The sequence below is a fragment of the Microcaecilia unicolor genome, chromosome 2 (assembly GCF_901765095.1).
Source record: "Microcaecilia unicolor chromosome 2, aMicUni1.1, whole genome shotgun sequence".
NCBI lineage: Eukaryota > Metazoa > Chordata > Amphibia > Gymnophiona > Siphonopidae > Microcaecilia > Microcaecilia unicolor.
Window position 1 is genome coordinate 484,743,597 of NC_044032.1, and position 25,534 is coordinate 484,769,130.

The following is a 25,534-nucleotide window of genomic DNA, read 5'->3' on the forward strand; positions in this document are numbered from 1 at the left end:
CCGGAAACGTAAACGGGCGGGAAAAGCTGAGGATGTAGAAGATGCTCTTCTTCGGTGGTTTTCTCAAGTCAGAAGCAGACAGTTTCCTGTCAGTGGTCCACTGCTTATGGAGAAAGCTAATCAGTTAGCTGAAAGTCTTGGACTAACTGAATTCAAAGCCACTGTTGTTCCCTGACCGTTCAGGATATGGGCATCTGAGGATGGGGCGGCCATCTTGGATTTGGGTATATCCAGCATAGGGCGGCCATCTTAGAGGTGGGCGTCTTTAGTTGTGGCAGTCATCTTGGAGTTGGGCAGTTTCAGGAAGGAAGGCTATATTTGGGCGTAAGGGTGTCTCCGGTTGGGGCAGCCATCTTGTTGACAGCTGCACATGTTTGGGCCTAATTCCTGTTCTATTTAAAGCCCGACTACCAGTCCTTCCACGCTTCAGCTTCTACTCAGTTCCTTGGGTAGTTACAGTGCTTCTGGATACCTTCACGTCTGCTTCTTGGTCTTGACCTCTGCCTGATCCTGGATTCGCTATTGTTTGCTGCCTGGTACTGACCTCTGCTTGTTCCTGACTCTTCTATTGCAAGCTGCCTGGTCTTGACCTCTGCCTGATCCTGGATTCGCTATTGCCTGCTGCCTGGTCTTGACCTCTGCCTGATCCTGGATTCGCTATTGTTTGCTGCCTGGTACTGACCTCTGCCATTCCTGTCTCCTCTGCTGTCTGCTTCTGGTCATTTCTCCCGTGGCTAGGCCGGGCCCCGTGGACTTTGTTCTGGACTCAGTTCTTCCTGCTGTTGGCTTCCTGCACCTGGGGGCTCAACCCCTGGGGAACGGAGGGTGACACTGGGGGAACTCGGGGTTGGCCGACAGCTCAGGGAGGAACCCTCCTCCATCGAGCTCAAGGGCTCACGTTCCTTCTCAGCGAGCCTGACACTGTTGGTTGGTTGGAAAGATGGAAGGAGAGGAACAGCATAAAATTCAAGAAACAGCATGGTGAAAAACAAGACGCTGATGACTTTGGTGCTGAAAATTGGGTTGTTTCAGTTCTTCCTACCATCTTGAGCAAGTTTGCACCTCATGAAATTTAGGTCGTCCTTAGAGATGGTCGTCCCTAGATTTGGTTGTTTTTGATTTTCGGCGATAATGGAAACCAAGGACGCCCATCTCAGAAATGACCAAATGCAAGCCCTTTGGTCATGGGAGGAGCCAGCATTCGTAGTGCACTGGTCCCCCTGACATGCCAGGACATCAACCGGGCACCCTAGGGGGCACTGCAGTGGACTTCAGAAATTGCTCCCAGGTACATAGCTCCCTTACCTTGTGTGCTGCCCCCCAACCCTCCCCCCAATCCCACTACCCACAACTGTACACCACTACCATAGCCCTTATGGGTGAAGGGGGGCACCTAGATGTGGGTACAGTGGGTTTGTGGTGGGTTTTGGAGGGCTCACATTTACCACCACAAGTGTAACAGGTAGGGGGGATGGGCCTGGGTCCGCCTGCCTGAAGTGCACTGCAGTACCCACTAAAACTGCTCCAGGGACCTGCATACTGCTGTGATGGACCTGAGTATGACATTTGAGGCTGGCACAAAATATTTTTAAAGATTTTTTTTTGAGGGTGGGAGGGGGTTAGTGACCACTGGGGGAGAAAGGGGAGGTCATCCTCGATTCTCTACGGTGGTCATCTGGTCTCGGGCACCTTTTTGTGGCTTGGTCATAAGAAAAACAAGACCAGGTAAAGTCGTCCAAGTGCTCGTCAGGGACGTCCTTTTTTTTTCCCCATTATGGGTTGAGGACACCCATGTGTTAGGCAAGCCCAAGTCCGGCCTTCGCTACACCTCCGACATTCGCCCGTGAACTTTGGTCATCTGCACGACGAAAAGCAGTTGGGGACGCCCAAAATTGGCTTTCGATTATGTCGATTTGGGCGAACCTGTGAGAAGGACGCCCATCTTCCGATTTGTGTCGAAAGATGGGTGTCATGCTTTGTAATATAATTTTTAATAGCATTTTTCTCAGTCATTACCCAAATACAAATAAAATTATAAAGTTAATTATACGACCTTGTCTGCCTCTTATGGTAGCTTTTGTCACTTAAAGCCGTGTCAGAAAAATATTTGCAAGTGCGATTTTACTATGCAGGCAAACAATACACCACCAAAATAAAAAATAGCAAGCAGCACAGTATTAGTCACCAAGTTTATACAAAGTTGATTATTTTCAGTGGAAAATAAATCTGTTGGCTGCCTGCTATGTGAATATTCCATCACTGTTGAATTATTGCTACCACATATTACATATTTAGGGCATATGCCTTAAATATAGATTGTTTACATATACCTTACATCCACATGGTATTGCTTACTAAACCCGAAGGCAAAACCAAAGTGTGGTTAAACAATTTGGTATAAACTGTGTTGTTTATGACTTGTTATGAAATGCTTTGAGTCCTACTGATCTGTACATCTGTTGTGTTATTTTGGCAGGTGGAAACAGTCAGGTGGGCTTATAGGGAGGGAGGGGAAGGGTTCTTGGGGTAAAAGTAAAAGTTTTTATTGTGCCATGTTGGATGGTTTACTGTTTTTTGTTGTTCTGTATGAAGCTTATCAACCAACATGTTTTGCTTTTAATAAAGATGATGATTAAAACATAAAAAAATAAGTTTTGGAAATTACTGAATTCTATTATTCTGTCTCACTGTATTTCCAGTTTTGGCACAGTATGAGACATCACAAGAACAAACTATAAGAAAACCAATGGGGTGCATTAGGGGCTTATAGCCCATTTAGTTATGTTTCCACAAATGAGAGATCTGTTTGACATAAAATATTTTATTATTTTGACTTACAAACCACTTGTCCCTGAAACATGCTCAAACAACAGAATAATCCATTTGTGTATCTAAAAGGTAAGGTTCTACAAAACAGACGAAGATGTGATTACATATGCCCCAATGAAAGGAGAGTTAATTCTACTTCTATTTAATTTCAATATATTCCATCATCTTTATAACACCACGCTTCCCGAGGCAGATTACAACATTTCAGATGAACCCATCAGGAAACAGGATATCCTCACTGAAATTTGGTCATCTGTATTGTATACAGTGTATTTATTTAGTTTTTAGTGTAGAAAAATGAGCACAAAATACAGAGTTTAAAACTGCTGTTTCTACCAGCTACAATAATTTTTAAGCTGTTTTAGTGATATTAAATTATTTAATGATATATCTACGATATGGGAAGCTTTTTTCCAAATGAACTAAAAAGCTGTGCAATAAGTAAAAAAAAAAAACCTTTTGTCCTCCACCTTGTAAGACACTGCCTATCCAATTGAAACAGCTTTAGACTTGTTACAGATGGACCAACAATAAAGAAAGACAATGTGGATGCAGCAGCTCATAGTTTTGCTTGCGTTGTTTTGAGTAAACGGGGGTGACGGCTGAGCTGGGAAGGGGAAACTCATACTGTCCTATTTGGCTTCCTTGCTTACAATGGACTAGATGGGCTCACTTCCACTCCTGTCTAGGTAATCAATAGAAATGAAACAAAATAAAACATGGAAAAGAAAATGATACCTTTTTTTATTGGACATAATACATAAAAAAGGTATAATCTTATTTTATTTTCCATGTTTTATTTCTATTGATTACCTTTAAAAGTGGACTAACCCGGCTGCCTACCATACTTCTCTACTCCTGTCTAGTAAACCTCCTTGGTAGAGACTACGCATGACTTTCAGTCCCAGGCTGCCACGGGGTATGGGCCGGAAGTGTACGCAGTGGGGAGCTGGGTGAAGCGGGCAGGAGCCATGGAGAGCCCGGAGGCCACCTTTTCCTTGGCCTACGTGCTCTTTTCCGTCTGCTTCGTCTTCACCCCCAATGAGTTTCGTTTGGCCGGGTTGACGGTGCAAAGCCTGTTCTCAGGCTGGCTTGGCACTGAGGATGCCGCCTTTCTGCAGTATCATATCCGCAGGAGCACGGCCACCATACTCACTCACTCGCTGCTACCGCTGGGTGAGTCCCGCTGGGCCGGGGGTCTGGTCAGGGCAGTTAGCACAGATCATAGAGGATCCCGCACGGTCCGTCTTTTACCTTTTTTCCTTCAGTTCTCTTAACGAGTCATTAGTGCCGGTGCTTGTGGATGCTGGTTTTGGCATTGGTACTCGTGGAAAGTTGTACTTCAGCGTTTTTACACTGAAAATCGACCCACGGACCCAGAGCTTTGTTTTATAATAACATTAACAATTTTGATTCCTTTTGTCTGAAGGAAATGTGAGGTTTATTCATGTGAGAGTCATAGTTGGTGTTGAGCGTTCTGAGAAGCAGTACAAACCGGTCTGCTGAAAAGTTTTTATCTCTTGTATGGCCGACGTTATTCTTCTGCTAGCAGAGAGTTTCCTTGGGTTTTTTTTTGTCTTACAGAAAGGTGTGGAAAGCCGATCTCTGGGTGTTCATGATATCCACAGTGAATATTCACGGTTTAAGAAACAGGATTTGTTTGCTCTGATAATTCCACGCGGCCCATTACCTCCTGTTGAGTGAGGCCAGTGTTAAATGGCAAAAGCTTTTGGGAGCAGTCAATGGTGATCACTTAACATCAGTTAATTTGCACCTGACTGATCCAACCCACCCTGTCACTCTTGCCCTTTTATTGAAGATATTCTGACAGATGTTACATAAATCAGGTCAGTAATCCTAAGTAATAACAGTCAGCAGTTAGTAGGTAAAATCCACAGGAAGGATTGAATTCTAATTACAAAATGCAGTGTTTTAAACTAGTACCTGTAATATGTAAGCCGCATTGAACCTGCTATGAGTGGGAAAGCGCGGGGTACAAATGTAAGAAAAAAAATAATAATGGCAGATTAAAATTTGTGGCTTCCAGCTGTGAAATATCCACAATTAAATACTGGAATGTGGAGGAGTAGCTGTAGTGGTTAGTACAGCAGACCTTGATCTTGGGGTTCCCACTGCAGCTCCTTGTGACTCTGGGCAAGTCACTTAATCCTTCATTGCCCGAGGTACAAATAAGTACCTGTACATACAATGTAAATCGCTTTGAATGTAGTTGCAAAAACCACAGAAAGGCGGTATATCAAGTCCCATTTCCCTTTCCTTTCCCTTAATGAATCTATCAAGACCTCAGCCATGCAACTGCACAAAGCTATGTGTTTAATTACATCATTATTAGATATGATGAAGTCCAGTGTGGGTAATGTTGGGTAAAGTTGAAAAAATTATCCATTTAAAAAGACCAATAATTAATCAAGTACTTAATTCTTGAAGGCATGAGTACGAGCCATCAAGTTGAATGGCTGAGGTCTTGATTAATTAAAGTATATTTTGCATTCCAGTATTTAAAGGTGTTTAACAGTTTAAGCATAGGCAAGCTAAAATATAGGCTCAACTTTGTTCCTGTTCTTTTTGCACAAGAGATGTTAGCTTTCAGACAACTTTTAGAAAGTTTCCACTTGTCAGGACTAGTACTAACAAACTGCTTTAAGTCACTCTTTTCTATTTCTCTGCTCATATTTTTGACCCCTGTTATTCTCTGGATGGGGGGGGGGGGTCCTATTCTCATAAATGCTCTCAGGGGTCATCAGATTAATTGGATGTGTTATCCTGAAAAGAAGTTTAACCGGATTTGCACACCGTACCTGTTAAGTCTCATCCTGGGACTTAATAGTAGACAATTCCAGAGTAAGAAAAAAAAAATCCTAAAACCTGAAAGGATAAGCTAAATCACTGTTTATCTAATAATAGGTTAAAAAGTACATTGAACTACTCACACAGAGTAAATTTCAACAGATTCTTAGATTTCACAATAAAACTACCTGCTTCCAGTAACTTACAAAACAAGTGAAGTTAAAAAAATAGGGTTAGGACTTTAGTAGACCGTTTCACTTCTTTTATCCACAGGTACAAATAACTCTTAAATGAAGTATGGCAAAGAAACATCATGCCCTTAAAGCTGCAGCTGTCATTACAGCTCCTGCCTCTGTCCAGACTGAATGCTTGGCCAAAGGCAAGATTCTGTTTATATGATAAATGCATGCACATTGAATCCCTCATGAAAGAAGTACAATAATTAAGAGAGGAGGTAGCAAGACTAAGAAGCTTCTGTGACATCCAGAAATTCATCCTGGAGACCAAAGGGAGAGAAGATTTTGTGCAGAAAAAGCACAGCTGGACACAGGTTACCAAATCCTGCAAAATCAACACCCCCAACTCTATCTTCTGTTGAATTGAAGAATCGGTTTGCAGCCCTGGAGGCAGAAGAACTGAAAACATCTTGGGAACAGGAGGAAACAACGATCAAAAATCCCAAAGCCGTCGGATAAGAAGCAAAAGGTAGTGGTGGTTAGTGTTTCTTTTCTGAGGGGTACGGAGGCGCCCATCTGCCAACCACACATGATGTCTTGGGAGGTGTGCTGTCTGCCTGGAGTCAAGATTTGAGATGTAGCGGAAAGGTTGCCTAGTCTCATCAAGCATACTGATCACTATCCTATGATGCTTATCCATGTTGGCACTAATGATACTGCTAGATACCTTACTGACCATATCAAACGTGATTTCATGGCTCTGGGTGAGAAGGTGCACAGGTGGTGGTCTCATTGATCCTTCCTGTTGAAGTTAAAGGCTGAATGAGGGAAGCTCGCATCCTGGAGCCAAATGTGTGGCTGTGTGGATGATGCCAATGCGAGCGCTTCGGTTTCCTTGACCGTGGGATGATTTTCCAAGAGCTACTGAGTGGTGATGGTGTCCATCCATCTTTCAAGGAAGGGGCAAAGTGTCTTCAGTAACAGACTGGCTAAAGTACTAAAGAGGGCTTTAAACTAAATTTGCTGGGGATGGGTGAGAAAAGCCCTAAAGTCATTGATAATTCTCAGGAAGGCAAGATATCAAATATCCTTATAGAAAGAAGGGGAAAAGGGTAAAATCTGGAGAGCCTTGTATACCAATGCCCATAGTATGGGAAACAAATGTCTAGATCTAGAAGCTGCAATGATAAAAAGCTGACTTGGATTTAGTGGCGGACATGGAGACGTGGTTCACGGAGAACTATGATTGGGATATAGTTATACCTGGCAGGAAGGACAGGGTAGGTAAAAAGGGTGGAGGAGTGGCATTATATTTTAAGAATAATATTAAAGTGACAGAACTGCAAGACATATAGGGTAAGGAAGAAGCATTGTGGGTTAAACTAGTAAGTGGGAAAGGAAAATGTATTTACATTGGTGTTATATATATATATATATATATATATCACTTTCATAGTAAGAAGAAATGGACAGAGACTTAATTGAAGACATCCACAAGATAGGTAAGAAAGGGGAAGTACTACTAATAGATGATTTTAATATGCCGGACGTCGATAGGAGAATCCCTGCTTTGTGGTCGTCTAGAAGCAAAGGGATCTTGGATTCTCTACAGAAAGAATTGTTTCAGCAGTGGGTAATGGAACCGATGCAGGATGGAGCTATTCTAGACCTAGTGCTTACAAATGAGGACATTGTTTCTGATGTTAGGGTGGGAGATCATTTGGCATCTAGTGATCTCTGAATGGTATGGTTCAATAACAAGACAAAGGAGGAGAGGGCTTATTCAAGATTGAAGGTCCTAGACTTCAAAAGAACTAGCTTTGCCGAAATGGAGGAATTTCTCAAGGAAGAGTTAGGTGGATGGGAACAGCTGAAGGAAGTAGCTCAGCAGTGAGCAAAACTGAAAGGAGCTATTTTAGAGGCGACAAACCTTTGTTAGAAAATTACATTAAAGGAAGAGTAAAAGAAGGCTGCTCTGGTTCTCAAACGCAGTAGCTGAAAAGGTAAGGGAAAGAAGATAGCCTTCATAAGTTACAAAAGGACTCAGAAAGAGGAAGACAGGCAAAATATCTAAAAAAAAAAAAAACAAACTAAGAGAAGCTGGAAAAGCTGTCAGAAAAGTGAAGAGACAAATGGAAGAAAAGATAGCCGATATGGTAAAATTGGGGGACAAAACATGTTTCAGATATGTAAGTGACAGGAAAAAGTGCCAAAATAGCATTGCGAGGCTCAAAGCTGAGGGGGAAGAATATGAAGAAGCCAATAAGAGTAAAGCGGAACTGCTTAACAATTACTTCTGAAAGACCGGGGGGGGGGGGGGGGGGGGGGGAGGGTAGGACTGCAGAAAAGAAATGCTAAGGGGGGTGGTTGTGTGGTAGACCAGGACCAATTCTCAGAAGACTTTGTTCATGAGAAGCTAGCTAAACTAAAAGTAGACAAAGCAATGGGACCTGATGGGATACATACAAGGGTACTCAAGGAACTCGGAGATGTTTGGTGGCTCAGCTGTTTAACCTCTTCAATGCTTCCTTAGAGTCTGGAGTGGTTCCGGAGTACTGGAGAAGGATGGACGTGGTCCCTCTGCACAGGAGCAGAATTAGGGAGGGGGTTGGGAATTACAGACCTGTCAGTCTGACCTCTGTGGTGAATAAACTAAGAGAAGTGCTTCTAAAGCTGAGAATCATGAGGTTTCTCGAATTGAATGGACTGCAGGACACGAGGCAGCATAGCTTCACTAGAGGCAGGTTGTATCAGACAAATCTGATTGATTTCTTTGACTGGGTGACCAAACGGACGTGAGAGGGGCACTAGATGTGTTGTACTTGGATTTTAACAAAGCCTTTGACACGGTTCCACACTGATAACTGAGTGCTCTTGGTATGGGACCTAAAGTGACTGACTGGGTTCAAAACTGGTTAAATGGAAGGAGACAGAGGGTAGTGGTAAATGGAGCTTGCTCTGAGGAACGGGATGTTATTGGTGGTGTACAGCAGGAATCGGTCCTTGGGCCAACCTTTTTAACATCTTGTGAGTGATATTGCGGAAGATCTGGTAAGACTTATCTCTTTGCAGATGATACCAAACTCTCTAATATGGTGGGCATCCCTGAGGGTGTGGATGGCATGAGAAAGGATCTAGTGAAGCTTGAAGAATGGACCGATAATTGGCTACTAAGATTTAATTCTAAGAAATGCAGGGTCATGCACTTGGGTTACAAACGTCCAAGGGAACAGTACAGTATAGGGGGTGAAGTGCTTCTGTGTACAAAAGAAGAGCAGGACTTGGGGGTGATTGTGTCTGATGACCTTAAGGTGGCCAAACAGAAAAGTCAATGGTCAAAGCCAGAAAGATGCTTGGGTGCATAAGGAGAGGGATGACTAGCAGGAAAAAAGAGGTGATAGTGCCCTTGTACAAATCTCTGGTGAGGCCCCATTTAGAGTACTTTCAATTCTGGAAACCATACCTACAGAAAGATATAAACAGGATGGAGTCGGTCCAGAGGGCGGCTACAAAATTGGTATGTGGTCTTTGTCATAAAACATATAGGGACAGGCTTATGAGCCTCAGCATATATATATGCTGGAAGAGAGACAGACGTTTAAATACCTCAGAGTCGTTAATGTACAGGATGTGAGCCTTTTTCAAAAAAAGGAAAATTCTGGAATGAGAGGGCATAGGATGAAGTTAAGAGGAAATAGGCTTAGGAGGAATCTAAGAAAATACTCTTTCATGGAAAGGGTGGTGGATGCGTGGAATGGCCTCCCAGTGGAAATGACTGTGTCAGAATTTAAGAAAGCATGGTACAAGCGTGTGGGATCTTTTAGGAAAAGGTGGAGTTAGTTGTTACTGAGGAAGGGCAGACTGGATGGGCCAGTTGGTCCTTATCTGCCATCATGATTCTATGTTTCTATTTTCTTTAGTTAGTTGGACTACCTTATTCACCAATGTGTTAACATGATAGCAAGAGTCTTCCTAAATCTGCAGTAGCTTCCAATATCATGTCAAATGTGATAGAAGCAGATATTGCCAAGATGGAGCTTGGCAAATGCACAGAGGAAACAGAAAATGCAGTACTTTCCATATTGGTCTCACTGCCGTAAATGTGTTGTTCTTTGCTGATTTGTCTCCCCAGTGTTGTTGTCTCTTGACATCTTGGGACATGTCAGTCAATCTCCAAGTTTGTCAGTCTGATAGATTGTATCTGCCCTCTCACCTCAGCATCTTCTGCAGTCGAGCACAGTGATGCTCAGGGCATAGGAATCTGCAGACTGCGCACAAGGTTGAGGAGGAGCTCAAGGATCCAGGATGAGAATTACATTGGGCTCCACAGTCTCCATATATTCTCACTCAGCGGGAACAGACTGTAGCAGTCAATCATCAGATCTAACTTCTGATGCTCCCCACCCCACCCCCAGTTCAAAAACAAAAGTATCCATCAATCCAGGAGGGACAGCTGTAATAAGTTGAGAGGTTCGTGCCTGTGCCTAGTATCTACCTTTTCTGTTGCCCATTTTCAGGAAATAATGAAAAGTAAACTTAAGCCACTTGGGTTTAAGCTGCATCTTCCACCTTGGAATCTCAAGGTGTACTCCAAGAATAAATTCTGTGTATGACATACCTCTGATTCCCTTGTTCTTTTGGAAGTGCCACTTGTTCACGTTACCTGGCCATCTAAAAAGTAGCACCATCATAGCCTAGGTGCCCTGCTGTAGATTTACTTTCTAAGAAAAGAGGATGCAAAAAAAAAAGAAAGCAAATCTGTAAACAAATATTGGGGGAGGGGGGGCACTACAGCCCAAACCAGAAAATGTCTTATCAAAGCAATAAAGAGATGAGGAGAAACAGATAAAACAAGAATTGCAAAATTTGCCCACCTGTGGGATATTTATTTATTTGTTACATTTGTATCCCACATTTTCCCACCTATTTGTAGGCTCAATGTGGCTCTTGTCCAGGTTTGTTTTGCTTGCTTCTCTTAGCATAAAAGTTCTTGCACTTAAACTCAACACCCAGGCTGCCCCTCTATCTTCCATGTAATTTTATCCAGTTACCCAACCTTGTTCTACCACTGCCTTCTCTCTCAAGCATGTTTGCATTCTCTCGCAGTACTATTTTCTACCACCTCTGTAGAGTTATCATTGACTCAGTTAAATAGTATCTTGAAGCTCAAGGGAAGGAGGTTTATACATTATGACCCCTTGATCATAAATATCTTGGGCATAAATCCAAAATGTTGATCTTGCAGCAAAGGTCTAGTAGCAAAGCCAAGAGGGCATAGAAAGTAAATCTCATATATTCTGTATGTAACAGCTCCTAAACTACTGCACAAGAGTATGCCTTCTAGATCATCACAAGAAGTGCAGTCTTCAGGTAAGTAAAGATATCGGTTGTCAATTTGAGAAACTTCATAAACTTGCAATCCCTTATGTCAGTGGTTCCCAAACCTGGTCCTGGAGGCACTCAGCCAGTCAGGTTTTCACGATATCCATAATGAATATTCATGAGAGATTTGCATGCATTGCCTCCACTATATGCAAATCTCTGTCATGAATATTCATTGTGAATATCCCGGAAACCTGACTGGCTGGGGTGCCTCCAGGATCAGGTTTGGGAACCGCTGCCTTATGTGGCTATTGTTCCAAATTCAGATTTCTGCAAAATTCCTAAATGCAGAATTGAAGTGATTGCGATTATAAAAGTTTCCACTCAAATGCTGCATTAGTATTACATGATTCTTAACTGGAATTGGTTGCCATCCTAAAAAGAAACCCAGAAGCATCAGCTCAGCAAGTCTGCTGACTGGTGAAGGGTCCAGCTTACGTTTGGCATTTATATGGTCTCCAAAACAGCTACAATTAGTGCCTGTCTCAGAGAGCTTACAGTCTGGTGATTTAGCTATTAGCAACTGACAGCAAATGTGTTTTGCTTGCAGGATACTACTTTGGCATGTGCTTTGCAGCTGCAGAAAAGCAACTTTATTATATTCACAAGGCTACAGAAGGCTGGAAAATATTCTTTGTACTTGCTGTTCTTCTTCCTACAGTCACCAGTTTGCTTGCATACTACTGGTCTTGGAATGGGTGGGCTAATCATCCTTTGGTCAGGATTCTTTCTCACCATGCTCTTCCTCAGTCCAGTTGGAGGGCAGTGGCTTCCTCCATCAACACAGAATTCCGAAGGATTGATAAGTTTGCCACTGGTGCACCTGGGGCCAGGGTCATCGTCACAGATACTTGGGTGATGAAAGTGTCAACGTATAGTGTATACATTGCACAGCAGCAGGACATTCACCTAACAGTGACAGACTCCCGACAACACGAGCTTTCGCCAGATTCCAACACTCCAGTGCAATTTATTACCATTCGGGTTGCCAGCATTAATCCTCATGTGAAGTCTTTTGATATCAGGTAAAATGAGTATTTTAAGTGTTAAGAAGTGGGAAGACAGTAGAGCTTGTGTCTTCTTTTGTTGGGAGTAACACAGTAAAAAACTTAGAAATGTATGTGTGGTCTCAGAAGGACAGATAGTTTGAAATACTTGGTACGCCACTCTCACATTGATATTGGAGCGGTTTACAATCCAAATATTGAAAATAAAACAAAAGAATGCCATAACATTATAGGATAAAAAACCAAACCATTCACAGAAGACCCATTCACTCAGTCCCTTTTTTTTTTCCAGTCCTGTAGCTTACCTTCATGAGGTTCTCAAATTCTAATTGAGGTTGTCCCAAATGCTGTTCGGAAAAAAAATAAAATTTCAATTTCACATTAAATTGTTTATGTTTCAACACTTTATTGAAAGCCGTCATATGACAAAATTCAGTCAACTCAATACACAACAAAGTATCATATAACAGTTATACAACTAAACGAGTTGTTATTTACGGTCTATAGTTTAAATTTTTTTCTTCATCTTCCCCTCAGTTAACTGTATGGAAATCCCCCTACCACCCCCTTCTCTTGGTACCTCCCCCTCCCATTCTATCGTATCTCACCTTCTTCCTGTACAAACCTTGCAACCACACAATCTTCCTAATCTAATGTACCCTTCCCACCCCACCCCCCCTCTATGCGTGTCAACCATTAATGGGGACAGTGATATGAGCATTCATATCATGTACATTTCCAATTCAGACTCACAGCACATTGAGGAGTAGACTTCTCCCTCGTGGACTAAGCCCTTGTATATAAGAACCCCATACTGACATGAATTGCTTTTTTCATTTCGGAGCTCCTTTCACCTCTCTCACTTCCCATGTGGCCAACTCATGTAGTTGGTTCCTCCAGTGCCAGTACACCGGTGGGTCAGGGTCTATCCATCTCTGTAAGATGGTCTTACGCGCTACCAGGCATACTTTACGGCACCAAATTGTAATAGGAAGTTTTGGATATTTGTAATGTCTCTCTTTATTATTATATGTTTTAATTATTTTATATTGTTTGTGTTTTGATTTGTATAGACTCCTGACGCAGGCCTGTACGGCCGAAACACAGCTGTGTCGAGTCCCTTTCTCCCTGCTTTCCATTGATCAATAAAGTCTGTTTTTTAATTTTTACAACCGAAGTGTCGCCCCCATTCTTATATATTTTTATACAAAAATTTGAATTTTTGACATATTTTTGTGTTTCAATTTTTTTGTTTTTTATTTTTATTATTTATTCTTTATTATTTTTATTTTTGTCAGTCATCTTCGCTGTTTTGTTTGCTGTTGTTTCTTGCAAAGACTGGTTTCTTCTGTTTTTTGCGCTACTGGCGGACAGTAGTACAGTCCTTCAAGAATACTCCGTCCCTTCACACATGTAATTTGTATCCATAATGATTCTATGCTGCTGTCTGTGTCATGTGGAGAGGCATAACCCAAAGAATGGGCAATAATTAACTGCTCTTCTGAAATATTGCATAGTTGAGTGTTTTTCTTTAACTAGAAAATTAGGAACAAGGAGTAACATTGCTTTTAGGCTACTCCTGCCTACTGTCATATACTCTTAGCAATTCTGCTATTTTCTTTCTTTTCTTCTCCATTTTGTTTTCCAGGTTGAACTCTACAGAATATGGGGAGCTACGAGAGAAACTCCGTGCTCCTGTGCGTAATGCTGCTAATGTTGTGATTCACCAAACCCTCAGTGACATATTTCTGGAAACATTTCGATCTCTAGTGGAAGGGAATCTGAGATACTCATTGCCCAGTGGTCAGGTAGGAGTCGTGGGACATAGTAATTGGTGCATTTATGACTTGACTAACCTTCTTAGCCTAATCAGGCTGAATCATCTGTGCTTTAAAGGGTACTTCTTTATCCTGCTAGACCTGTCCAGATATGTGGACAGATAGACAGATGACATCACTAGTGTAAGGAGTGGTGCAGTCCTGGAACTTGTCAGTATTCACTTGTCTCCAGCAGATAGTTCAGCAGGACATGTGACTAGGCTCCCACAGGCCCAGTCTGTGGGCTCTGTCCTGGGTTGAACATGCCCTGTGGAGATCAAGAATTGGTCTGGGGCATTGGTTTGGAGACTATTTGCTGACGGAGTGTAGGGTATTCACAGTAAGGCATGACCTTGTCAGTTAACTGCCTCTGGGACTCTTACTGGGTCAGGGAGGTGGAAGTACGCAGGGCCCCTGGGCTGAGGGCCAGCCTGTCTGTTATGTTTTAGTTTTCTTCTTCCTCTATACTTTTGTCGTCCTCTGCAGGGGTAATTTACTAATAATTTAACATAAAACTAAGAAAGGAAGAGGTTTTCACTAGGCAAGCAGTCTTGTGCAGTTTTGAGAAGTATTAAAATTGCCTAATAAAAGGACTTCTGAGTCTTGGATTAATACTTCAGCTGCTAGCCGTACTCTTAGGCTATCACTGGTCCATGAATTTTGCTTTATTAACTGCTCATTAACCATGTGCTGCAGCCAGCGGTAGCTTGTTGCATCAGCCCCTCTGTGACCTCAAGGTTGCCATACTCCTAAAAACTCCTAAAAAGGAACTCTTCAAAAAGCCTGACATCAGCCTAGGCCTGAATAGGGACATTGGATTCATAGCAAATTACTGTTGTGAATGGACTCAATTACTTTGACATCATCTTGTCTTTGTTCTCTCATTCACCACAGCTGCTAGTTAACTGAACTATGCAGCCATCTCTCCCTTTTACACATTCTGCCTTGCATTTTCCAGTACTTTTATTCTTGTATCCCTCTTCCGCCCCCATGCATCTTCTATATACCCATGTCCTGAACTTCATACACCTGACAAAGTGGACTGGTCTTCAAAAGCTCATTCCTTAATAAATTGGTAAGTCTTTATGGTGCCACCTGCCTCTATCAGTTAAGTACATTTTTAAGGTACATTAGTGAACTGAATGCTGTATAGTTTCAACATATGCATGTCCATGTTCACAGCATATATGTACTTAGGGATCAATATTCAAAGTGATATAACCAGCCAGACGTGGCTCCTGGTCTCATCGGCCACATTCAGCAGCACTTAACTGGTTAGTGTCACTGTAAATGTCTGGTTAACACCCAACATGAAATAGGCTATTCCTTAGCGTCCCTCCGGACCGGACCAGGATTGGACTGATGGGTTGTGCTCGCCTACCAGCAGGTGGAGACTGAGAAAAACTCTGACTCTAGAGAGCCAATAGGAGCCCTGGCCATGTGACCTTAGCCTCAGTATTTTCTCAGTCTCCCAGCAGGTAGGAAGCGAGCCCATTAGTCTCTCTCTTTCTCTTTTAGAGGTTTACAATAAGAACAACATTGCTACCTCTTTTTCTGTGCCTAGGAATTCTCTGTTAGACGCTGGTCAGGTAGGGACTTCTTTTCCTTTCTTTTACAGCCTCTGGGGGTGTCAAACTCGGATGTCTCCGGGTCCCTCCCCCCTTCCTCCCCATCTCCCATACATAGCTGGGAAGGACTACCCTTTGTTTAGAAAGGTGTATGTCTTTGGGAGAGGCAGCCACTATAGAAAGTTAAATCTTATAAGCATTTTAAGGAGCAAGCTACATCCCCCGGCTTCTAACCAGCAGACAGCTATGTGTTGTTCTATTACTCTTCAGTGGAGTTTTCCCCATTACTTTAATGAGCAGGCAGCTCTGGTTGCTGTTTTAGGTGTCTATATTATCTAGCTGGTTAAAAAAAAAAAAAAAAAAAAAAGGCAGCAGTAATTTGGAGGAGTTTAGGTGTTAAAAAAAAAATTTAAAGACAACTTGTCCCCACTGACTGAATGAGCAGACAGCTCTGTTTGATTGCATGGGAATGCTGTGAGTCAGCTGTGTAAAAAAAAAAAAAAAAAGAGTAAGCGGCAGCATTTTGTTTTCAGCCCTCTTTGAGTTGAGCTGTATTTTATTTAGCACTGCCGTTTGTGTTCTTCCCTTAGCGGTTTGTTCGGCGGAGCAGGGCTTTAAAAAAAAAAAAAAGAGAGATTTTGGCGCGAATCGGGTACGCGCGTGCACGCGCGTTACCGTCATGTCCGAGAAGCTGAGACGCGCTGTATGCTAGCGTCGGGGATCTCCTCTTCCGGCTCCTGTAAATATTGTGCGCCGCTGGGGGGGTGCGTCGGGACTTTTCTCTTTCGCCGTCTTCGGGCCGTTTGGGGCTGATCTTTCTCAGGAGTCGCCTATGTTCTTTAGGGGGGTCATTTCTTTGCTTTTTATGTTTTTAATGTTGAGTAGCTGGTTGCTGTAGCCTAATAGTCAGCACTACAGTCTCTGAAGCTGCTACTACTACTATTTATCATTTCTAAAGCGCTACTAGAAAAACGCAGCGCTGTACACTTGAATATGAAGAGACAGTCCCTGCTCCTCAGATCTTACAATCTCATTAGGTCAGACAAAACAAACAAGAGATAAGGAGATTTTAAAGTGAGCAGGTTTAAAATAAGGGTTCTGAACAGAGTGAATAAGGGTTAGGAGTTAAAAGCAGCATCAAAAGGTGGGCTACAGAACTGGGTGCAGGTCCAAGTTTTAGCAATTTATTTCTCTATCTTGGACCCCTGTATGTCTATGTCCCACTATATATTCATCACGTGGCCAGCCTGTTTGATGTTTGTTTCTTTATAATCTCGGGTGGCGTTTGTCTGTGGGCTAGGAGCCAACTTTTCAAAATTATTGGGGGTGCTAAGTCCAATGGAAATGACCCCTCCTTGGACATATACATGAGTTTTTCTCAATATTGGGGGTGCTCAAGCACCCACAGAGTCTGCTCCAATGTGACTGTTGGAAGGTAGTTCAGAGTTGTGTTTTTTTTTGTTATAGCATTTTTCGAAAGGTTGCTTTCCATTCTAGGATATTTCCTATATGTCAGCTATACGTTTGTTCTTCCACAGGCATGGGGGCAGTAAGGATGTTGTCATAGGTACATGCCACTCTCACCTGTTTAACTTTGTGTCATGAAATCATAGTTGCAGGCTACTCTTACATGACAGTCATTTTCTTATTTCCTCTGTCCAGGAGTTCTTGCGGTTTTATTTTTAGATGGTTATGCTTTTCATTTTGCCTCCTTTCTCTATCGCTCTCACGGCAAGGCATGTGAAGTAGGGGTCTCCCTACATAGACTCTTGGATCTTAGACCATTTTCTCTCTTGATTCTTCCGAATGCAATTTTAATTTCTAGTTCCTAAGAATGGATCTCCCTTCCTCCTATTTGGAATCTCACTGCCGTCATGCGCACTTTCAATGTCTCAAATCTTTATCACAAGAACCTAGTTCCTAAGAAGGAATTTTCCTTCCTCCTATGTCAATTCTAAATGCTGTCAAGAGCGCTCTCAAAGTCTCAAGTCTTTTTCATGAAAGCCTTCGATCCATAGTGAAGCTTCGTGCAGCACATTTTTTGATACAAACTTTTCTGCATATTTCTCTTAGGAGAGTTTCTGAGAAGGATAGAGCCCGGTGTGAAGGAAGCTAAGCAGGGTCCGCCCGGGCTGGGTCCTGGAAGGGTGACCAGCTCACAATGCGCAATAATGTCCCTTCACAACACTGTTTTCCAGTCTCTAAAAGTTCATCATAGTTATGCTACCCCTCAGAAAAGGGGAGATTTTTCTCTCTTGGCGAGTCAGCTAGCTATTTAAAAAACAAAACAAAACAAAACAAAAAAAACCTCTTGTCGACAAGTCAGCAAGTCGCAGACCGAGAAGTGCAATTTTTATGCTTCTCAGGATGCCTAGTACTGGTGGTAAAGAGTCGTCTAAATATTTTGCAGTCTCCACAATATTTTGGGGTTACGTGCGACATAGTTGCAAGGTTTTTTCCCTGGGCAATTGCCTTTTGCAGTCTCATGAGCTGCACTCCCGTGCTCTTTATCTTTTTGAGTGTTCTGAAGCATTTGCAGCTTCCCTTTTGTTTTTTTCCCCGAGACTGCTGCTCTTCTTTTCGGCATTAGTTGAGTAGGACATTCCTCCAGGCATTTGGTTGTTACTTCCAGGACTACCATGTGGTCTCTTTACTTTGCAACTTAATTTTTTCCTTCTTGGCTCTTGGCATTCGGTTTGCTTTCAGGATTACCATGTGGTCTCTTTACATTGAAACTAGGGGACTGTCAGTCGCTCTCGGAGCAAGGAGGTATCCCTGAGGGCTAGCGTTTGATTCTGAGCACTCTGTCTTTGGTCAGCATTGTTGCCATGTTATGTTAGTCCGGAATGCTCTTTCTGGACTCTCATAGGACTGTTATCATCTTAGGTTACTTCAAAGACTCAATCCTGCTCTCTGGCAGGACTGTTTCTAGCTTATGTTCTTTCAGAATGGTCTGCGGTCTCCTGGTAGGTCTGTTGCCTTCTTAGGCTACATATTGAGGCCCTTGGTAGGTCTCTGGTCTTCTTGTGTATTGAAGGTACATCCTTTCTGTTTCTTTACAGGGCTTGCATGTGCCCCCCTTTACACAATTGACATGTATGTCATTTTATTTTTGCATGTTTTCACTTTTCTCTGTAAGCTGCCTAAGGGGTAATCTAGCGAACAGTGCAGTGAGATGTCATCCGGGAGGCCCAGCTTCGGTTCTCACTCTGACTCTAGTCGTCCTGCCTCCTAGGTGGGTTCACATCCGCACTGACGTTTGGTTTATTTCATGGCTGATGTCTGTTTTATTCAAGGGGAGTCATTTGTATGGATCTACCATCTGACCAGCCCTGAAGCATGCCATCCCCTTCTGGCATGGGGGCCTTTTCTTCAGGTCGGGCATTTCGCTTAGATATTTATCCTTGCAGATATACCAGGCTGCCTTTTAGGTTGTCATCTTGACTTTTTATGGAGCCGAGGGGGTTTTCTGTTTTCTCTAGAGGACCTTCTCTCTTCACCAGTCCGGCCTCTTTGTTTCTCTCTTGCTCAGGCTGGTGCATGCTCTCAGTCTGGGACAGGCATTCAGCCTTGCTAAGCAGGATGGCATCTTTTGTAGTTGCAGTATTCTCTTCTCAGCTTTTAGCCTCTGTGCCTTAGTGACATTGTCAGAGGGACAGGGTGTTGTTATTCTTCGCACGATAATTCAAAATCATCTTGTTTCCTTTAAGGTTTCTTTCTCCTTTCAGACACTGTTGTTAGTAGCCATGGCTTCAGCTAGCAGGGTCAGGACTGCAAGTTTCTCTCAACGTTTTCTTTTTTTCCAATCAGTTAGTACGTCTAGGTAAGAGGTACTTCTTTACCTGGGTATTTGTTTTTCACTCTACCGTAGTTTCCCATTTTTCATCTTTTCCAATCACTTTTTTCTTACTGGTCTGGACTCTTCTACTGGCGGTCAAGATCACAGGAAATTATATGCTTTATATATGCTTTATATATTAAAACAGATCTTATATATTTAGAGAGCTGTTACAAGCTATTTGTTCCTTCCTTTTGGTACTTCTAGTCAAGGTAAGGTTGCCGTTGTTTCGGCCTCACTATATCTCGACGTATTAAGGAATTCATACCTTCTATTTGTCTACTCACTGGGGGACCATTTCCTGAGAGTGTTAACATATGCTCCATCTTTGGCGAAACTTGGTTCATCAGTTGATGATGTGGGAAGCAAAAGAAGCAAAAAGTGGGCCTAAACGGAAAATTGTTTTTTTAAAACTTTGGGGTAAATATATAGGCTCTTTGACTCACAGGGGGAGAAGCTTGGTCCTTAATACACTGTAGGGGATGTAAATTGATTAGTTTGGAATCAGACATGAGCGGAGAAGCAGGGGGGAGGGGTCGGGGGGTGGATAGGGAAGAGATATAAGGTAGCCTAATGGAGCCATTGAGGAGATGGATATCATTGGGGCAAAGAATTTAGTATGGGACTGTAATTTCTGCCAATATTAATGACATTAAGGGATAGATATATAAATAATGTCTAAAGGCTGGGACACATACTAGTCTCTAGGGATGACCTGGAGACTTGATTCCTTTGTTTAAGTCATCGAAGAGTTGGTGTCCTACCAACATTACTGTTTTGGTGTTGGTTGTTGATTGTATTCAGTAATGATTGATGATTGTTCGACTATGCTTCGCAAAAAGTGGAAGTGAGAGTGATAATGTAAAAAAGGGGGGGGGTTGAACAATTGATGTGAGTTAATGGTTGCATTACTTTAGTGTCAGTTCTATAAAACTTGCTTACTTAACAGTTGAAGAATATATAGAGGGAGGGGAAGGGAGTGGGGAGATACAATGATAAAAAATTTGATGACTGTTAGTAACATACTGATTCATTTGTTTATTTGGCCTGGACTGTATCTATGTATATTCAGAATGTGGAATGTGATTTCTGATTGAAGTGTCATCAATAAAAACGTTGAAATATAACATATGCTCCATCTTGAGAAGCGGGGTTCTTTCCTTCGCACAGCGATTTTTGGTGCACTAGATGCACATTTTGTACGGTGCCATTTTGAGCTTATCTTCATTCTCTTTTGATTGATATACACTCTACATGTTCATTGTCGCCAGGAGGTGATCTATGCAACTCGGAGATGCTTAGGGGTTTGAAAGGGTCCCTCCCTTAAGGTTACTGCTTTGGTACTTCCCATCAGTCCAATCCTGGTCCGGTCCGGAGGGACGCTAAGGAAGGAGAAATTAGATCTTACCTGCTAATTTGCTTTCCTTTAGTCCCTCCGGACCGGACCAGGCCCCTCCCATATTTTGTCACTTTTTCAACGGGGTATTAAAAAAAAAAGAAAAAAAAAAAAAGAAAAACAAAGACGCTTGTACATATATAGGACTTTAAGTGGACCATGCCACGTCTCTGGTCGGAGTTGCTGGTGGGTTCAGTTGCTGGAATATATGTGTATGTATGTATTTATATATCTATATATGTATGTATATGTTTATATATCTATATATGTATAGAACTTTGAGGTCCTTAGCACTTCTGTGCTGAGAGTTGCTGGTGAGTTCTAATTCAAGTGAGCCATACCACTTCTCTGGTAGGAGTTGCTGGTGAGCTTTCCTACAAAAGGGACATACCACTTCTCTGGTGAGAGTTGCTGGGTACCCAATTGCTGGTATATATATATGTGAACCTTTAAGTAAGCCATGCTAGTATACATATGTGAAACTTTAAGTAAGCAATACCACTTCTCTGGTGAGAGTTGCTGGTGAGCTATAAGACAAGTGAGCCATACCACTTCTCTGGTGAGAGTTGCTGGTGAGCTATAAGACAAGTGAGCCATACCACTTCTCTGGTGAGAGTTGCTGGTGAGCTGTAAGACAAGGGAGCCATACCACTTCTCTGGTGAGAGTTGCTGGTGAGCTGTAATACAAATCGGGCCATACCACTTCTCTGGTAAGAGTTGTTGGTGAGCTCTGATACTTGGCATTGCCGAGTGCTTTGTGGCTGCTAGGATTCCATACGGCACAGATGGTCTTTCTTTCTTTCTTTCTTTCCTGCTTTGTTATTCAAATACTGAGGCTAAGGTCACATGGCCAGGGCTCCTATTGGCTCTCTAGAGTCAGAGTTTTTCTCAGTCTCCACCTGCTGGTAGGCGAGCACAACCCATCAGTCCAATCCTGGTCCGGTCCGGAGGGACTAAAGGAAAGCAAATTAGCAGGTAAGATCTAATTTCTCCTTTTGGGGGCATTCTGGAGGTAGAGTCAGCACTCAAACTGCCAAAGTAACTGCATAAATAGGATTGACTCTTATGCTGTCCTATCTTTATGTGATTTGCCATAGCTGGTTAAGTGCTGAATATTGCAATTAATTGGCTATATTTCACTGGCCCTATAAATCTGGAAATTCAGTTCTGGAGCTGGACATGGTTCAGCATTGAATTTTCTGAGGAAAGGGAAATGGGACGTGATATACCGCCTTTCTGAGGTTTTTGCAACTACATTCAAAGCGGTTTATATATATTCAGGTACTTATTTTGTACCAGGGGCAATGGAGGGTTACGTGACTTGCCCAGGGTCACAAGGAGCTGCAGTGGGAATCGAACTCAGTTCCCCAGGATCAAAGTTCACTGCACTAACCACTAGGCTGCTACTCCAGTCACATTCTTGAAAAACACTGGTGGCAGTCAGCAAAATGGTGGTGCCTGCAGGCTAAATATTGGACCCTTCAGACTTTTAGCACAGTTGTTCATTAAGGGAAGAGCAAAGATCAAGTTCCAAAACGATAACTTACTACCTAGAATAGGAGCCAACTTTTCAGAATTATTGGGGGTGCTAAGCCCAATGGAAATAACTCCTTCCTGGACATATACATGGAATTTTCTCAATATTTGGAGTGCTCAAGCACCCACAGAGTCGGCTCCTATGCTACCTAGATGACTTCTTGTTTGCATCCCGTGGGGTTCAACTGATTTGTGATCTGCTGTTCCCATTCAAATCGATAATCCATCACATGGATATCCTTTTAGCAAAAGAAAAAGCAGCGGGCCTCTTCCTGAGGCCAGTGTCCTGTGAACAGACTAACAGACAAAATAGAATAGCTGGCTGCTACAGCAAACCATTCAAGCTAAGAAATTGTCACAGACATGCAGTGGCTCATTTAGTTACATAGTGCCACTTTACAAAGAGGCTGGCAACTGCCACCGTAGAGCTTCTTAAAAAGATCACTTCATTAGGCTTACAAGTTGTTGGGCCAACTGCCAAGTCTTTCTTTGACCTATTCCTTTATGTGTGTTAAATGGCAAGGCCACATGAACTGTTATGAATGCTTTGCTACATCCTGTCTGCTCAGCTAATTAGTTTGAGCTTAGGGTTATTGTATGTGTGTGAATTTATTGGAGGTTTGTTTTGGATGTTAATGAATTTAGAGGCAGACCAAGTTATGGTTTGTTTCAGCTTCAGTGCCGAAACTGGCCTTGTTTCGGTTTCATCTGAAAATTCTGGTACATTTTTGGCTGAAACCAAAACTGTGCTGTGCAGCCCCCAGGCCCACTATATTGTTGGTGGTGTAATGGCTAGCCAGGACAGGATTGCTCCTGCCTCTGGGTCCAGGAGGGGGCTGCTTCTGTTCAGGGGGAGGAAATGGACTGCTTCTGGGGGGGGGGGGGGGGGGGGGGGGGGGCGCTGTTTACAAGGTAGAGTGGGCCAGTTTTTGTTTTGGATTTGGTTTTGGCTGAAACTGAAGAACCTGGATTTGGTTGGCCTCTAACTGGATTTAATGCGTTTTTCAATTGTACACAGTTGAGAGAAAATGTGTTTGGATTCTCACTTAATCCATAATTAACGCTATGTGGTAGAAAAAGACTTCTGGATCAATATTCAGCCATCGGCAGTGAGTGTATTTTTAAGTGCTGACTGCAGCTGGCTAGATTAGACATAGTGCCAGCCTGCATCCATGCACAGGCACTGAATATCTTGGTTATTGGCAGCGTTCAGAAGTTTTGTGGGTACAGCCGATATTCAGTGCTGTACCTGCATAGTTAACTGAGCAAAGGTAGGAATGCTATTTAAGCAGTCCTCATGCCCATTTAGCTATACGTGCTCCAGCACTGAATATTGCTGGTACCTGCATAACTTCTGGGTCCTCCTGGGCTGTCTCTTCCTGGATTGTGTTGGGGCAGTCAGAGCCAATCATCAGCGGCATTTTCTGCTTAAATGCGGCTTAACCTCAGTGATGTTCAGCTGACCACAATTTAACTGTACAGGACCCTCTCCTGCCCATTTAAATAATTTTGAATATCAAGTCCTTTGTTTTTATTGTGCTGCTATAAACTGTATGGCTTTTTTTGTTTACTATAGTTAAACTTGAAGCTAATTCTTTATTCTGTTCTTTGTGTAAAGGATCTGGAACCGTGCATAGGTTGCATGCAAACAAGTGCAAGCATCAAGCTGGTGAAGATGTGCCAGGAACCCAATGAAGGAGAGTGTCAGCAGTGCTACTGCCGCCCTATGTGGTGTCTCACATGCATGGGCAAATGGTTTGCAAGCCGGCAAGACCAGCAGCATCCTGAAACCTGGCTCCCAAGCCACGTGCCTTGTCCCACCTGCCGAGCCCAGTTCTGCATTTTAGATGTCTGTATAGTGCAGTGAAAGTACATTTTTTAAAAACTGATTAAAAATTCTGGGAGACACTTTCTCCCAGTGCATATTTTTTTAAAATTCCAGTTCTGATTTGTCTTATCACAGGCTCTGTGAACTAGAAATTGAAGCTGGTTTTACCTGACTCTCCCATCTATATTAACTGCTACCATCTGGCAGACAGTCAGGAGTACTGTTTTAACTAAAGAAAATGAATGCATGGAAAGCATGCGTCAGGATGAAGTGTGATAGAGCTTGTATCTCATAGAAATTCAGACACATATGAGTCAGTACACATGTGACTAATCAGGCTATAAACTAAAGATTCTTTTTGCTGAGTTTGAATCTCAAATTTGTGACTTAAACCCTTTAATGACATCAGAAAAACATTCAGGTGTCCTGATCTTGTGTTGGCAGATGCCATTGCCCATCTCAGTTTGTTACAGATTTTCTATCCTGGAATTCATATGGGCATTCAGTATACAGAGCTGTGCAACTTTCAAGAATGAAAGGAATTAAGAACTCATGTTACAATCTAAAATGTTCTTCGTGGGGGAAATTTTATAAAAATTGATATGTAAAGCATGTTTTACCTGCAGAAAATAGATATTACAAAATTGTGTGGTTGATTACATACACATGATACCATGTAGGCGGATGTTCCCAGGCATATATTTGGGTGGAGTGAGGGTGGCGTTGCAGTGTGCATGTAATCTTGCACACATTTGTGTGCTTAGGTTATGGGATAGTAGCAGTTGCATGTATAACTTAATTGCTTGATTAGGCATAAATTGGCACTAAACTAATAATAGTGATACTGTAATTGGAATTGGCACTAATTCATACTAATTTGCAGTTATGTCCGTAACTGCACATAGGTGCTATTCTGTAATGTTGGTGTGGAAGTGGGAGGAGCATGCCAAGCAGTTATGCTCATAATTGACACTATTCTAAAAGCTTGGTGTGCATCTGCCACACAAGGCGTGGCATAGAACCTTGCCTAAGGTTTGTGCATAATTGTGGACATCATGAATATTTTATAATGACAATTACACATGTAGCTGCCATTATAGAATTTGCATGTAGTACAGAAGCTTTAGGTGCTGTAGGTACTTTTATATCAGATAATCACACACAAAAGCAATTATTCTGGACTCGTTTGCACAGGGATATGACAGTAACTAATTGGCCCTTATCTGCTAATTAGCTGTACCAATGAAAGGAATAATGCCACAGATGGAATAAATGATTATTAGAAATTAGCCTAGTGGTTAGTGCAGTGGACTTTGATCCTGGGGAACTGAGTTCAATTCCCACTGCAG

The 25,534-nt window shown here is 42.5% G+C and overlaps 1 protein-coding gene across 5 annotated transcripts; it reads left to right on the forward strand.

Moving 5' to 3' along the window:
- Positions 1-3,748: 3,748 nt before the first annotated feature.
- TMEM129 (transmembrane protein 129) lies at positions 3,749-24,550 on the forward strand. 5 transcript variants are annotated; one of them, XM_030191095.1, is made up of 6 exons: positions 3,915-4,005; positions 4,414-4,676; positions 11,124-11,183; positions 11,746-12,220; positions 13,851-14,010; positions 23,976-24,550. In XM_030191095.1, exons 2-6 carry the CDS (start codon positions 4,661-4,663, stop codon positions 24,222-24,224), a joined length of 960 nt encoding a protein of 319 aa, XP_030046955.1. In that variant the 5' UTR covers positions 3,915-4,005; positions 4,414-4,660; the 3' UTR covers positions 24,225-24,550. The 5 variants fall into 5 exon arrangements, with proteins under 5 accessions (XP_030046952.1, XP_030046953.1, XP_030046955.1 ...); XM_030191092.1 differs by lacking the exon at positions 4,414-4,676 and having other exon boundaries at positions 3,749-4,005; XM_030191094.1 differs by lacking the exon at positions 3,915-4,005 and having other exon boundaries at positions 4,012-4,676.
- The last annotated feature ends 984 nt before the right edge of the window (positions 24,551-25,534 follow it).